Here is a 13,906-nt window from a genome sequence, read left to right as displayed (position 1 = left end):
GTCAGGATTTTATTGAGCAGCAACAACAAAATAATAATTGTCAGTGATGCTTGTGACAGAGCTTGTCCTCCTCGTCATCCTGCAGAACTGGGCCTGGTGCAGGGGAGGGGGGAATGCTGGGGTCCCATGCTGCTCTCCATCACCTCCTCAGCAGTGCAGCTCCATGGCAAGATGGGAGATTTGTCCCCTCTCACATTTTCCCCTCTATGATCTGGATTTTGCTGTTCAGAGGACATGGCCCTTGCAAGATGCACTTTGAAGACTGCTGGGACCCTGAGAGCAACTGGGATCATCACTTGTCTACAAGACACGAAGGTTCCTTGAGGCCCTCCTCATCCTCATCCTCATCGCCCTCACTTTTATCCCAAGGAGGAGCTTGGCACTGAATGGTTGCAGAATTGGAAAGAAGCTGTCTCTCCCTGAGAGGAGAGCTGCTCTCCCTGCTCTCTGCAAAGTGACACATTGTCACTTAAGATCATTAACTATTTGTCTGTGAGCCCGCTGCCCGTACAGCACGCCGCACTGCCGGCACTTTGGTGTTAATGAATAATAAATTAACGCTACGACTCTGAGCCCTTCCTTTCATCAGCCAAGATTTCCAGGGGCCCAAGGATCTCAAAGGATTCTCTACAAGCGACAGCTGACGTAATTAACTACAAGCAGCAGCTAAGTGGTGGGTGAGGTGATAAACGGCTGTGGCAGCTCCTGTGTGCGGTCCTCTGAGCATCACGTAGTGTACCGTATCCCACCCCCACGAGCACCGTGAGCTCAGACGCAGGCAGGCATATCTGAGAATCACAGAATCATCAAATGGTTTGGGTTGGAAAGGGCCTAAAAGCCCATCTCTCTAACCCCTACCGTGGGCTGGCTGCCCCAAACCAGATCAGGCTGCACAGAGCCCCATCCAACCTGGCCTTCACCTCATGTCCAGGGATGGGGCACCCACAGATCTGGGCAGCAGTGCCAGTGTCACACCAACCTCTGAGTAAAGAATTTCTTCCCAAAATCTCACTTAAATCTTTCCTCTTTTAGTTCAAAGCCTCTCTCCCTTATTCTATCTCTATCAGACCACGTAAAAATTTGCTCACCTTCCTGTTTGGAAGTTCCCTTCAAGTAGTGAAAGACTGCAATGAGGTCACCTCTCAGCCTTCCCTTCTTGATGTTGAATGTGCCCAGTTCCCTCAACCTTTCTTCATAAGAGAGGTGCTCCAGCCCTCTTATCATCTTCATGGCCTCCTCTGGACCCGCTCCAGCAGTTCCACATCTTTCTTATGCTGGGGCCCCAGGCCTGGATGCAATACTGCATGTAGACCCCAATGAGAGCAGAGCAGAGGGGAGCAATCACCTTCCTCGCCCTGCTGCCACCCCTCTGTTGGTGCTGCCCAGATGGAAAAACATCCCATCCTCTGCTTTGGGAGGCAAACCAGGTGGCTACAGAAGACTTCCCACACCTACGGGTACCCACCACCACTTTATTTTCAGCTCCTAAGGGGTCAGACAGTGTCTGCACAGGATGCTCTGAACATTGCTCTGGCTCTCATCCCCAGCAGTGGTTTTCTTGAAAATCTGGAAGAAAGCAGAAGCTCATGGCCTTTTGGAGGGGTTGATTTCTTCATAAATCAGACAATCCATTATTTCTCCATGTAATTTACCCATTAATGCCCACACCCTGGGACTGTTGCAGTGATACAATCACACAACATCTTTAAAATAATAATAATAAAAAAAACCAATGGCATGATACGTAGTTTGAAAGCAAGACATAAATGCTGAAAGATTTTTTTGTTGAGCATAGCTTCAAGGCTTTATCAGGAGCTCTCAAAGTTCGGAATGAGGCTTTGGGCAACATCCACTATAGGGGACACAGCCAGGGAGGGTCCTCCTGTCCGAGCTGGAGCCTGGTGGGCTGTGATGTGATCAGTGTGCAGGGCACAGCAAAGCAAGAGCCCAGTGAGTTCTGCTGAGAAGGAACTCAGGGCCTCAGAGACAGAATCTCTGCACTCCTGCTGTGCATCCATCCCTCTGCTTAAGGATACATCACGGAGGAACTTAACCAAAACAGAACATTTGGAAAGCTATTCCTGCTATTTCCTCTTATTACTAACATTCAAAGACATGATAAAGACTTAATTTAAAAGAAGAACAAATAGTCTGTAGGAAATAGGATGTATTTGCTGGAAGCAAGCTCTTCAGCAAATTACCTAATGCAGAGATGAAGATCTCTGCTAAATGTTATTTCTTTATACCTGAAAGAAAGGAATCCCTGGTAAACCCTCACAGTTTAAAAAAAATATTGCCCTTGCTAGTAGGAGAAGAGGAGAAAACAAAACAAAACAACCTTCCATCTCCAACCAGTCCCTGAGGTTGAGAAGACAGTTGAAGTTCACCACTTAGTTAGCGAAGAGATTTATTTTCATACACCCAGAAAAGCATTGCAGAATAAACATTTGCTGGCATATGTTACACCATCAGACCCGCAGTGTGGGATGTACTCCTGAGAGCAGAAATTGCGGGGTACGGCGCAGGCACTGCAGTCGTCCTGTAGATCAATGCAGCCTTGTGCTCACAAAAATACCCTCAGCAGCAGATCTATCAGCAGGGCAATGCCAGGAGACCCCCCAGCCCTGGGCTTTCCCCAGCACTGACCATAAGCAGATGTCAAAGAAGAGCTTAAGGACGGGGCAGGAATAGTGCAGTACATCCCTGCAGTGCCCTTTCAGCCTCCAGTGATGTAAATCCCATGCAAATATCTTCAGTGCTGCTGCAGTAACCGTGACAATAACTTGGACACCAACTGAATGCTGCACCGTTTATTTATTTATTTGTTTATTTATTAAACGATCAGATGAAAATGGCCATTTCACTCAGTAATATCTGTAGCAAATATTGCTCAGAACGTGGGATGACTCAGGGCTTTCAAACGCTCGATCACAATGCGATTAGTAATGATTTATATGGAAACTGCTTTGAGGAAAGAAATGATGGAGAAAAAAATTGAAAGGTCTGTCCCTTACCTTCAGTGCAGTGGGATCTGGAAAAAAGAAGGGAATAGGAAGTGTGACACAAATGCAATTCATCTCCTCTGTTAGTGTTATAATCCGTGAGTGCATGTCCTGAATAAACAACTTTCAATTCAGTCTATGACTCTCAGACAAAAGGAATTTCAGGCAAAATGTGCCACGCTGAGTGTTTACAACAGCGATTCCGTACTACATTTTTTTCTCATGAGGGTTACAGCCCGGGTGGAGAAGGATGTGAGAAATGAAAGAGAGGAAGAGAAAGCAATTTTCTGTGATTCACAGGATGAGCAAGGACAGGTACTCAGAGATAAGCAAGTTGCTGGGGAAGCAGGGCCGCAGAGCTGGCACGGACTGGCAGCAGCTCCTGCTTGCAGCTCACAATAGCACCGAAATAACGGGAGGGCTCAGCGAGGTGTAACTCCCCTAACGCTGCTACAGCCGTTCAGCCTCTCCAATCGCATCTCAGTTCAGGATGACTGCAGGAAACATTCGCTTCCATTCAGTAAAATAATTTGTGATTCTGGAGTGTTTTGGAGGTTCGATAGTGGATGTCAGAGTCGCCGGGTGGTACCACGTACATGTCACTGCTTTCATTATGCATAAACTAGCACCGAGCGCGGAGCTGTTCCCACAGTTGTTCTTACCCACTCAGTTCTGTTGCTAAAATATTACCCCATAAGTGATAGTCTTTGATGTCAAGTCTTTTCAACACCATCTCTCTAGGAGTAAATAAGTCCTTGTAGAACACAGCTCTTTCCAGTCTGAGGATGTTTGTTGTGTTTTTACAGCCAGCACTCGACGAAGCGCGGAGCAGGAGCACAGCCACTCACCTGGGCAGCAGCAAAGAGCATCGTGCTCACGGAATGTGGCCCTTCTGCCCTTGGATGGCAACCTGATCTGTGTGTGTGTGCCCGTGTGCATTCACGTTTGGTTTATCCACCCTTACTCTGAAATAACCAGCGTTCATGCTCTGGTGTCAGGGTTGTAAATCTTGATGGCACTTACAGAGGTGAGCCACAAAGAATGCTTCTTTATCAACAGCAATCACAGGTTTAAATATGTGAAGTATGCCCTTGGCTTCATTATTTTCAGTGAAGTGTGTGACAGGTGCCTGCTGAAGGACCATGGAAAATTCCTGTGGGCAAAAGGGCAACTGTACAAACCTGAAGAGAGAATGCTGCTGGATTTCCTCCATGTGCGTGTTATCAGTGCTTATCTATATGCAGTGCTTCTCAGTGTTCCTGGTAAAATGTTGTTAAACTGAATTGAATGTCTTCCAGAGTGGAAAGTCTTAATTGTTGTGCTTCATCGCAATAGAATCATTGAATCATTTGAGTTGGAAGGGATCTTTCAAGGCCTTCTGGTGCAACCCCCTGCAAGGAACAGGGACACAGCTCCATGTGTGCTCAGAGCTCCTCCTGACCTTGTCTGTCTCCATGGATGGGGCACCACCACCTCTCTGGGCAACCTGTGTCAGTGCCTCACCACCCGCATTGTAAAAAATGTCTTTCTTATGTCCAGTCTAAATCCCCTCTCTTCCAGTTTGAAACCATTTCCCCTTTTCCTATCAATAATGCATCATCAAGTCATAGTAAATCCAGGAAAACTCTGAGCTGGGAGAGAGAGCAAGATGGGGACCAGGGGCTGAAGAGAGTCCTGGAACTGGACAAGCGATGGAAGAAGATTTATGGGCATTTGCAAAGAACTAACAATTGCTATTTTTCCTAAAAGCCATTAGCATTGTGGAGTAGATTTGCAGCAGCAGGCTGATAGCCTGATGATGACAGAATGATGTGAGGCCCGCAGCCTGGATCCCAGAAAAGTTCAATCCAAACTGGAAATCACTGCTTTATCCATCTACTCATCTCAGCATAAATCCTTTGTTTTACCGCCAAAGCATCCTTCTTTTGAATGACCTCATTCCATCAAGGAAAAAAAATGTTTAAGGGAGGAATTATTTTTTGTAACTTTTATTAAAGTTTCTCTCATGTGGATCAAGAAAACATCAGTTCAATACACCAACAAAGGACAAAAGCAAAATAAATTTCATGGACAATGCGCCAGTGACAGAGGTCACACCCTCAAAAGCAGAGGGACACTTTGTCCTCGGATTGCAAAAGACTGCTCAGATACTTGGGCTGAGAAAAGACCAGTAGGCAAGAGGAGAACCAGACCTAGGAAGGCATTCATCTTAAAAAACTTGGTGATCATTAAAGGACAAGATGAGAAAAACCTTGCAACGTCATTTGGAGGACCCAGACACATAGGCAGGGCACACTAACGTGTCTGAAAAACATGCACCTCAGTAGCAGCTCTGCCTGTGGTTATGGACCATGTATAGGAGGCCATGAGATTGGCCCTGGGTTTGCCCACCACTGCACCCTGAGCTGCTTTCACTGCTAATGCTGCACAATGAAAGTGCACCGCTTGTGCCATAGGGGAGCTCAGCCAGCATCAGCAGTTTGTAGCAATATTTCAGCTGTCTAAAAGGGTCTGAACACTAATGGAGGCTGACTATCATTTATGCACAAAGTCACACAGCCGAGGTTTATGCATCTGTATTTAATTTTCTGCCTTTTATGACAGGGATGGGAGCAAGATGCTGTTCTTGTTATACCCCAGAGCCATGAGCATGGAACATATTGAGTCTGGTATCACCGTCCAACAAATCAGAAGAAAACATTGCATGAGACAGAGCATTAAACAAGACAAAGAAGTGTTGCTGATTTAGTTTATTGAGAAAGAAAATCAGGAGTGAGCTGAGCTCCCCAGAGTGCGAGATGAACCGAGGTGAAACCTCTTGCTGGGATTTGCCAGTGGGGATCCTGTGGTGAATTCTCCCAGCATTGATATTCAGCATTGTCCAAAACGGTTTAAAGTGAGAGTCCCGTTGCTTTCCCTGAAAGCGAGGAGAGGAAGAAGTGGGTTAGACACAGAGCCACAGAGCCCTGCCTGCTGCACTCTGTCCTAGAGAAGGCAAGAGATGGGATCCTGCCTGGAGCCCAAGAACTGGCAGACTCAGCATCTCCTCAGCTACCTGATTAATAAGAGATGAGTGAAATCGTTTAACCCCTTCTGAAAACTATAATGAAACACCAAATTTGATTTTCTTTGCAGCAAGCAAGGAAAACTTCCCTTAAGGTTAATGATGTTCAAAACATCCATCCTAACAAACCAGACATGCTCTGGTGAAAAATAAAATGAATGGCTGGCTTGATGCCTGGCGTTCTTTTCTGCCCCCAAATCCTGGTCAGCAATCAGCAAGGAAAGCAGGAACTGTGCAAGCTGGTGCCTGTAGGAGGCAGCCGACAACATGAATGCAACCAGGGCTGTACGTACACGACTGCATTGCAGAAGTTGCACTTGTTGCCATATGTTTTGTTGTCGGAGCCACAGAGAGGTCTGTATTCCATCGTGCAGGCAGGCTTAGGGTACTCGCTGCAGTCAACCTGCAAAAACACAATTGTAATGTGGAGGATATGAAGGAGTCGATAGCTGAAGAGCTTCAACCCCTCCCTAGCTACAGCTGCAGTGCCGATGATAATGATCTAACTAAAAATAATTAACTTCCTTGCACGATCTGATATAAACTGGATGTCCTTTCTCCTATGCTAGATTTAATAATATAAAAATAGAGCATAATTTCCTGTGTAAGAGATGCATATCACAACCTGACTGCTGCATTTCTGAGCTGCAGCAGCAGCTCGCTCCGTGAACGTGCTGTGCTTACAGTCATGTTGCACCGTGTTCCTGACCTGTTCAGGAAATTAAATGGAAAAAACATTGGTGTCTGGAGAAGAGGCAGCACTGATGCCTTTATAATGGTCCAGCATCTCTCCCACAGGCTTAAAGCAAAAATCAGCACTTATCTGGGTACTTGGAGAATGGGATTTGTTTGTTTGAGAGATATGTACTATGTTTGCTGAGGGACATTGTAGTGGGGGGAAAAAAAAGAGACAGGAAAAAAGCAAAACAAAAAAAAACAACAACTACCACGGATACATGTCCAGAAAGAGGCTGGAGAATTCCATGGAAAAGAAATCCACTGAGGCTTACCAACTACACAGAAATCACACCTGGCTGAGCTGCGTAGCTGTAGAGTTTTTGGGAAGATCTGTATGTACTCATCCCACTCTTACTCCCTCCTACTCAATTCTTATGAACACTGAAAGAGTGGACTCTGCATCAAACCATCACAGGTTTGATGGCCCATTGGTCTGACCCCCTAAATCTATTATCAGTTCCTTTTCTCAGTTCTGCCCTCATGGGTTATTTCTGCTCATGGTCTTTTACTGATCCCTTCCTGCGCAGTCATTCTCTTCCCTTCCTGACTCTACTGTGGATAATGTGTATTACGTGTGTAGAAAGTGAAATCTTCTCTGTTCTGAAGCACAAATGATGCTCCTGAGGCTACTGCAGATGCTGGCCATGTTTCCCTTGACATCAATGGGACCAGAGCCTGCTCCTTCACCGTGCAACTCACACTCACTGCAGCAAGTTCCTTCCTACATCCACCATCATGCTTCTTGCCAACGCTGGTCCCCTGCTCTCTGAAAGGAAAAAAATCCATGTTAGGGAGCTGTGCCTGCATCCTGCAGTGCTGAACTCCACATTCCTGCAGTGCTGATGGGCTGCAAATGCCTAGCCTAGTTTGTGCCCACACTGCTCAAGATACCAGCCCTGCAAGCACAAGTGGCTTTCATAGAATAATAGAATGGCTTGGCTTGGAAGTGACCTCAAAAGTCATAAATACTCCCTCAAATACTTCATGAGACTCAGAGTCCTGCCCCCCCACCCTGTACACAGCATGGTACCTGATGGTCCTGAAGACAGAGATACGATTGGTCCCTGACACTCTGGTTCAACATAACAGGTGTTGTGGGAGGTGGCACTGTGTGCCAGAGTGTTGCAGTATTGCATGATGCAAAGGACGAGAGGTGACAGGCTGTCATGATCTAGGAACTGGGTTGTTTTACAATACAGGTGCAGCAGAGGTTCGCTGCTGTCTTCTGCAAGGCAATGTGTGCCACACAGACCCTTAGTTACTACAGGACAGAGTGCTTCTCTTAAGTCCCCGTTCAGCTCTCTACTTCTCTCTCAAGATCAAAGGCACAGTTCTCTTTCTAATCACAAAGGAAAACAGCATCTGGTTATCAGGGAGAGGAGGGACAGAGTCCAAGAGCCATACAGAAAAAGCATCATTGGAAAACCCAGTGCTCAAAGAGTGGCTGCCAGGGGTGCAGGACCCATTCCTACCAAGGGAGCTCTGCACAGTACTTACACGTTGTGGGCACACAGCACACACTCATTGTCGTAGGTGACTCCATCAGTGCCACAGACAGGGTTGAAGGCCTTGTTGCAGAGGATCATCACTTTGCCTTCCTCATTTGTCGTGTTGGGATACCTGCTGCAGTCCATCTGTGGAAGGAGCACACAGCAAAGTGCTAGTGAGGGCTTACAGTGACCATGCAGACCAGTGGAGTGTGTGCTTTGGGCCTCCTAGGATGCCATCTCGGCAGGAAAAAAATGCACTTTTTTTCTGTTATTGTGATGAAACTTCACCTGAAGATGATCAATACAAGATTCTAACATCTCACATGCCTTCTTACTCAGCATTTAAATTATTTATTGGGCAAGTCAATAAGCAGTTTTGACTGCACAAAGGATGAACTTGGTTTCACTTACAGGAACAGCTTCCCCGCATTCTTCCTCGTGCTCTTTGCTGATATTGGTTCCATATTCTCTAAAGAGGGAAAACAGACATTAGGAAGCTCGGCAAAGACTTGCTGTTACTGGGAATATGCACCTAATGCAACAAGGCTGAGTCTTGCTAAGTCATCTTTGTATTTATATATACATATATATATTTATATTGGAGAGGGTGCGCCATGCTCCCCAACCAGCCAGCACTGAGTGGCTGGCAGGGATTTAAAGACTCTGAAATCTTTAGGACTGTTTTGGACCATTCAGATTGGAGCATCTCTCCATCCTTTTGCTTCTTTTTGCCGGGATAGAATATGCCCTAGGGGCTGTCATCTGCCTCATCCCTGAGATGGAGGAGAAAAACCTGAATAAATTACATCAACAAAAAAGACAGAGTAACCAAAGTGATGTCTAGGCAACGGAGTGTCACGCAGTGATACTCAAGCTTGCTCTGAAAGAGTTGACATAAGTGACATGTGACAGATCACTGTTTGTTGGAAAGGGGTGCTGTCGGGAGCCCTAAGCACAGCTGCTTGCTTGCAAGATGAGCTCTCTCAGCAGTACACACATGTTGTAGGCACACAGCAAGCACTCGCTGCTGTAAGTGACTCCATCGGTACCGCAGACGGGGCGGAGGTCCTCAGCACAGACCAATACTTCTTTGCCTTCCTCATTTGTCGTGTTGGGAAACCTACTGCAGTCCACCTGGCAAAGAAACACACAGCAACAGGACAAAGTGGCATTTTGTAGTTATATCTTTCATTTTCAATGGGGCAGTGACCAGATCCAGCCTCCTCTCCATGCAGTGAGAGAGGACTGGGCAATGGGTTTACAGCCATGCAGCTCCCTGTATGGTAAACCAGCAGGGATCCATCATGCCCCCCAGGCACCATTTTGCAAAGCCTGAGAGCTGGCCCCTCCAGTGTTCTTCCACTGTTATTCATTCTCAACATACAAATGTTTATTCAAAAGAATAAGTCTAACAACCTGGGGTTTGGAAGCTGTAGTGTCTCACAGTACTTTCTTCTTTCAGTAGGCTGCTTTGGGGTAGTTTTTACTGCTATAGTCTACAGCCATCAGTCTAGAACTGATCGTATGGATGGGGCTTTGAACAATCTGGTCTAGTAGGAGAAGCCCTGCATATAGCAGGAGGGTTGGAACTAGATGATCTTAAAGGTCCCTTCCAACCCAAACCACTGTATTATTTCGTAGACCATATAATCAACTTAAAGTTTAGACAAGTTCAGAGTTGGTCAGAAATTAATTCATCCAACAATTTTATATCACAATTTTATATTACATGCAGCATAGATGTAGAGCTCAGAACTGCATAATTTAACATTTTACACTGTGGGATCTGATTACAGTGATACTAATTAAGACAGGGGAAAAAAAAATAAAGAGAAAAGAAAAAAGGAGGACAGAAAGAACTCTCTTACTTACCTCAACCCCAAAGGCAGCATCTGGGGGAAAAAAAGGACAAAAATGTGAAACAAAGGCAGTCTGATCAGTGAGACCACAGCTAGCTGAAACGTACATGCAAAATTCCAGCACAGAGAACCAAACTGAGTGACTTCCACTGATTCAATTCTTGAACTAAGTAAACTATGTATGACTTTTTTTTTAATGCTGATAAGCATAATTTAGTTTATTGCTGACTGATGAAACATGTTCTTGAATAGCTCTGTTCTTAAAAAAAAAAAAATTAAGAGATAGGTAGATTTATTAATTGAGAAATGGATATCTTTTCCTTCCTTATCTATTTACACATCCGTTTTGTCCCTAGAAAACATCTATCACATATCTGAAAAGAAACCTGAGTCAATACAGATAAATGCAAATGCAAATAGTCACATACAGGATAAGCAAACATACACAGCATCTGTTGTCAGGGATATACATTTTAAAGAAGCTGAGTGTAAGAAATAAACCACACTTGTCTTTGACTTTGTAATTTCATGAGATGTAAATACAGAAGGAGAACATCAGATCCTGGCTTGTTTGCTTCTCTTGTTTCTCCATTAGCAGCAAAAGCATTGCAGGAAAGCTGCCAGATTCCTGCACAGAGCTTGCTTGTGCCGTGACAATATTTTCCTGACTAGTTCCTGGAGGTCTGATCACCTCGTTATGGCCTCGTTTCAAGCATTTATCCATTCTCTGCGGCAAATGCAAGCAGTGTAACAGTGCTGAGAGTGTAAGAATTGCGTTGGGAACACGGAACCCAACAGACACCCAGCACAGCAGTAATCCATTTAATACCAATGTACCGAGGCAGCCTTTGCAGGTGCTTTGTAGGGGATTCTCTCCCTGATGGTGACTACCGTGTTTTGCTAAGGAGAGCCAGCACTGGCAGGCACAAAGCCTCTGCAGCACTCTGGGAGTTACTCACCTGGGAGGAAGCCACAAAGCGCAAAAGAGAACAGCACGAAGATGCCTGCCATGGCCATAGTGAGGTACTGCCCGGGTCTGCAGGCGGCTGCCAGTGCTCTGCTCCTGAGATGGTTCCCCTGGGGCTGCCTGCAAATATATACAAATGCGGCGTCTGAGCTGCTGGACTGGAACACGGAGCAGCCAGCTGAATCTGTCAGTGGCACAATGAGGCTGGTAATATTTATTGAGGTCCTGACCTCCAGGTAATGGTCTGCGTCTCCCAGGCAATTGATTTTGGCTGGACACTTGGTTAATAGCTCGAGACAAGTGTCACATGCTCTCAGTGGTCAAAACCAAACAAACAGACTTTTGGACAAAGGATACCTCTTAAGGACTCTGGTAGGACCCTAAATAGCACAGAATGCTGAAGGGAGTAAGGGACAGGTCCTTCATTCGTTTCTGCATCCACATCTGCCAGCAGGGAACAGCTAAGGCTCAGAACCATCGTGCCTGCAGCTCTGCTTTCCATGCAGTTCTGCATTCCTGGATATTCACCTCTAGGTAAGAGCACCGGCCAAGGAGGCTTTGCCACCAGCAGAACTGATTAACCACTGCCAGGCGAAGCTGGCAGCACCGTATTTAACCTATGAAGTTAATGGTATTTAGCACTAGTTTGATAAAAGAAAGGGTTTCTTGGCACTTTCACTGTTTAAGTGTAGAAGAGCTTGGTAGAAGACTTGAAAGCAAGGTAAATTCTGTCAAATACCACTAAAAATGTCACTTGAACCTTATCAGCAGGGAGCACTTATTTACAGACCTAGTCACAGTTAAGTGAATTGACTCAAAGTGTTCTGCCAAAGCATCTCAAGAACAAACCACACTGAAGTTCGGGGAACTTATTTACATTAGGGCACCAGCTATGCCTGAAAGTACAGTTGTCCTTTCCTCCCGCAGACATTTCAGAAAATAGAGACAGGAAAACTGGGACAGTCTCTGTCTCTCACCTCCAGCCTTCACACCATCCCTCTCCAAGTGGCTCTTTCCTAGGAGGAGGTCTGGAGCTCTGCTGTTTTGGTCTGAGTAGTTTTGCAGCCATACCTTTAACCTAAGTTTCTTACCATGAATCCTTTCACAGGTCCAATGTGGTGAGAATACCTGTAATATTTTGCCATGGGAGATAAGCACTGACACGTTCTGAAGGATGCAGCATGGCTGCATGGTTACATTTCTACATGGAAATATGGGTTTCCTTCAGGGAGAAGCATTGAAATAATTATTCTGCTGCATTTGTTTCTGTAAATTAAGGGAATGTGCGTGAATATTTCAGAAAGATTTGGCACAGCCTGAAGATATATTGTCCTTATGTGTCTTATGGAATGCATCCCTGGGAACCAGAGATTTTCCCTAGCACCTACAGGAGTGCACTACAGCTCCTGCTGCACTGAGAGCTCATTGCCTTCATAAGCTCACAGCTGCACAGCAGGTGGGAGGTCCACATCCATCTTTCTGTATCAAACGTGAGTTTTGGCACTGCTTGGGGAGCACTGATCTCCGTGTGGTCGATCAGTGCAAGCCACAGGAACAGCACCCAGAAATCCCTCCATTCTCAGCACAGGGAGCAGAGTCCCAGCATAACCTCCTCCAGCTCCAGCTCCAGCTGGCCCTGCCTCTGTGAACAGCATGGGAAAACCCTCGGCAGGTTTGGCTCGTGCTGTAGGACACGTTGCTCAGCCCTTAGTTACCCCTAGAAAGGATTTCACCTGCAACCCTGCCACCGATCTCCTGCTGCAATCCACTTAATTGCAAACTCTTAATCCTCGAAGTCAGGTGCAGCTTACAGCTAATCGCTGTTTGGTTACAAGGAAATGCTCCTGTGTGCAGGAGTCAGCACAAGGGCAGAGATGTGTGAGTAAGCAAAGGCAGGGTCACGTCTCACAGTGCCACGTTTCATGGTCCTGAACTGCAGAGGGTCAGCAGGCTGACACTGGGGCAGGACTTGGCCAGTATACAACATCCTTTCTCTCTTACTCAAGGAACTTCTTGCTTTACATTTTCCATTACAGTTTCTGGTGGTGGTGGTGCTTTTTCCTAAACTACTATTGATGTCGTATTCTCTGCAAGGCTCCATACTGAAGGTAGGGTTTTTTGCTTAGCTAGCAACATACCGACAAATGAATTACAAAACATTTAACTACACTTTTCCCAAACATTCCTGGGTTTTATCACATTATTGTGATCAAAACTTCTGTTGTAAAAAGGGAAAACAACAATAAGTAGTCGTAGCTCTTTCATGAAAATGCCTCAAATCACTCCAAAATACCTGCTTAATGTGACTCAAACTGCAGTTTCCATCTTTGTCCTTCTTCTGGCCATAGAGTGACCACTATCTAACCTGAGACACATGCCCAGAGAAATCACAGCAGAGCCAACAGCAGCCCCGTCCCTCACCTCCTGCCCGAAGGCACTGTTTGAAGTAAGCAGCAAAGCAAATAAAAATCACTGATACGATTAAAACGTATCTCTAGGAAAACATATCCATGTATTTATGAACTTATTAAATAGAGCTTGATTCAGGTAGAACCAGTGAATGTTTTCCTGAAACGAAAGGACCCCGTGCAGAACTTTGTACCCTGCAGGGGAAGATGACACAGTTCCACATTACTCTGGTGATGAATTAAATGTTCCAGGGCCCACTGCTAGGACAGGCATTGACACATGAGTGCACGTCCAGCAGACGCAGCTCAGGGCACAGGGTGGGAAGGGGGGTGGGGAACACGGCCTTCACCTTGGAGAAGGGGAGAGTATGGGGATCT

General features: G+C 45.8%; 1 protein-coding gene across 2 annotated transcripts; it reads right to left on the bottom strand.

The window, feature by feature from the left end:
* Positions 1-5,760: 5,760 nt before the first annotated feature.
* On the bottom strand, positions 5,761-11,265 carry LOC116231908 (ovomucoid). 2 transcript variants are annotated; one of them, XM_031597919.2, is made up of 8 exons: positions 11,113-11,265; positions 10,167-10,186; positions 9,292-9,428; positions 8,706-8,763; positions 8,302-8,438; positions 7,504-7,570; positions 6,360-6,469; positions 5,761-5,919 (listed from the first exon to the last, which is right to left on the bottom strand). In XM_031597919.2, the coding sequence occupies exons 1-8, from the start codon at positions 11,168-11,170 to the stop codon at positions 5,874-5,876; spliced, it is 633 nt and encodes a 210-aa protein (XP_031453779.1). In that variant the 5' UTR covers positions 11,171-11,265; the 3' UTR covers positions 5,761-5,873. The 2 variants fall into 2 exon arrangements, with proteins under 2 accessions (XP_031453779.1, XP_090006971.1); XM_090150845.1 differs by lacking the exon at positions 5,761-5,919 and having other exon boundaries at positions 6,172-6,469.
* Positions 11,266-13,906: the final 2,641 nt, after the last annotated feature.

The sequence above is a fragment of the Phasianus colchicus genome, chromosome 15, assembly GCF_987193195.1.
Source record: "Phasianus colchicus chromosome 15, bPhaCol1.hap1.1, whole genome shotgun sequence".
Lineage (NCBI taxonomy): Eukaryota > Metazoa > Chordata > Aves > Galliformes > Phasianidae > Phasianus > Phasianus colchicus.
The sequence above is the reverse complement of the archived record's forward strand: the minus strand, read 5'-3'. Positions and strand labels throughout refer to the sequence as shown.

Excerpts from the sequence above, each read along its gene's own strand:
- LOC116231908 (XM_090150845.1), bottom strand. The coding sequence starts at position 11,170 with ATGGCCATGGCAGGCATCTTCGTGCTGTTCTCTTTTGCGCTTTGTGGC. Across the intron at positions 10,187-11,112 it reads GCTTTGTGGCTTCCTCCCAG|ATGCTGCCTTTGGGGTTGAG; the intron begins GTGAGTAACTCC and ends TTTTTCCCCCAG. Across the intron at positions 9,429-10,166 it reads ATGCTGCCTTTGGGGTTGAG|GTGGACTGCAGTAGGTTTCC; the intron begins GTAAGTAAGAGA and ends TTTCTTTGCCAG.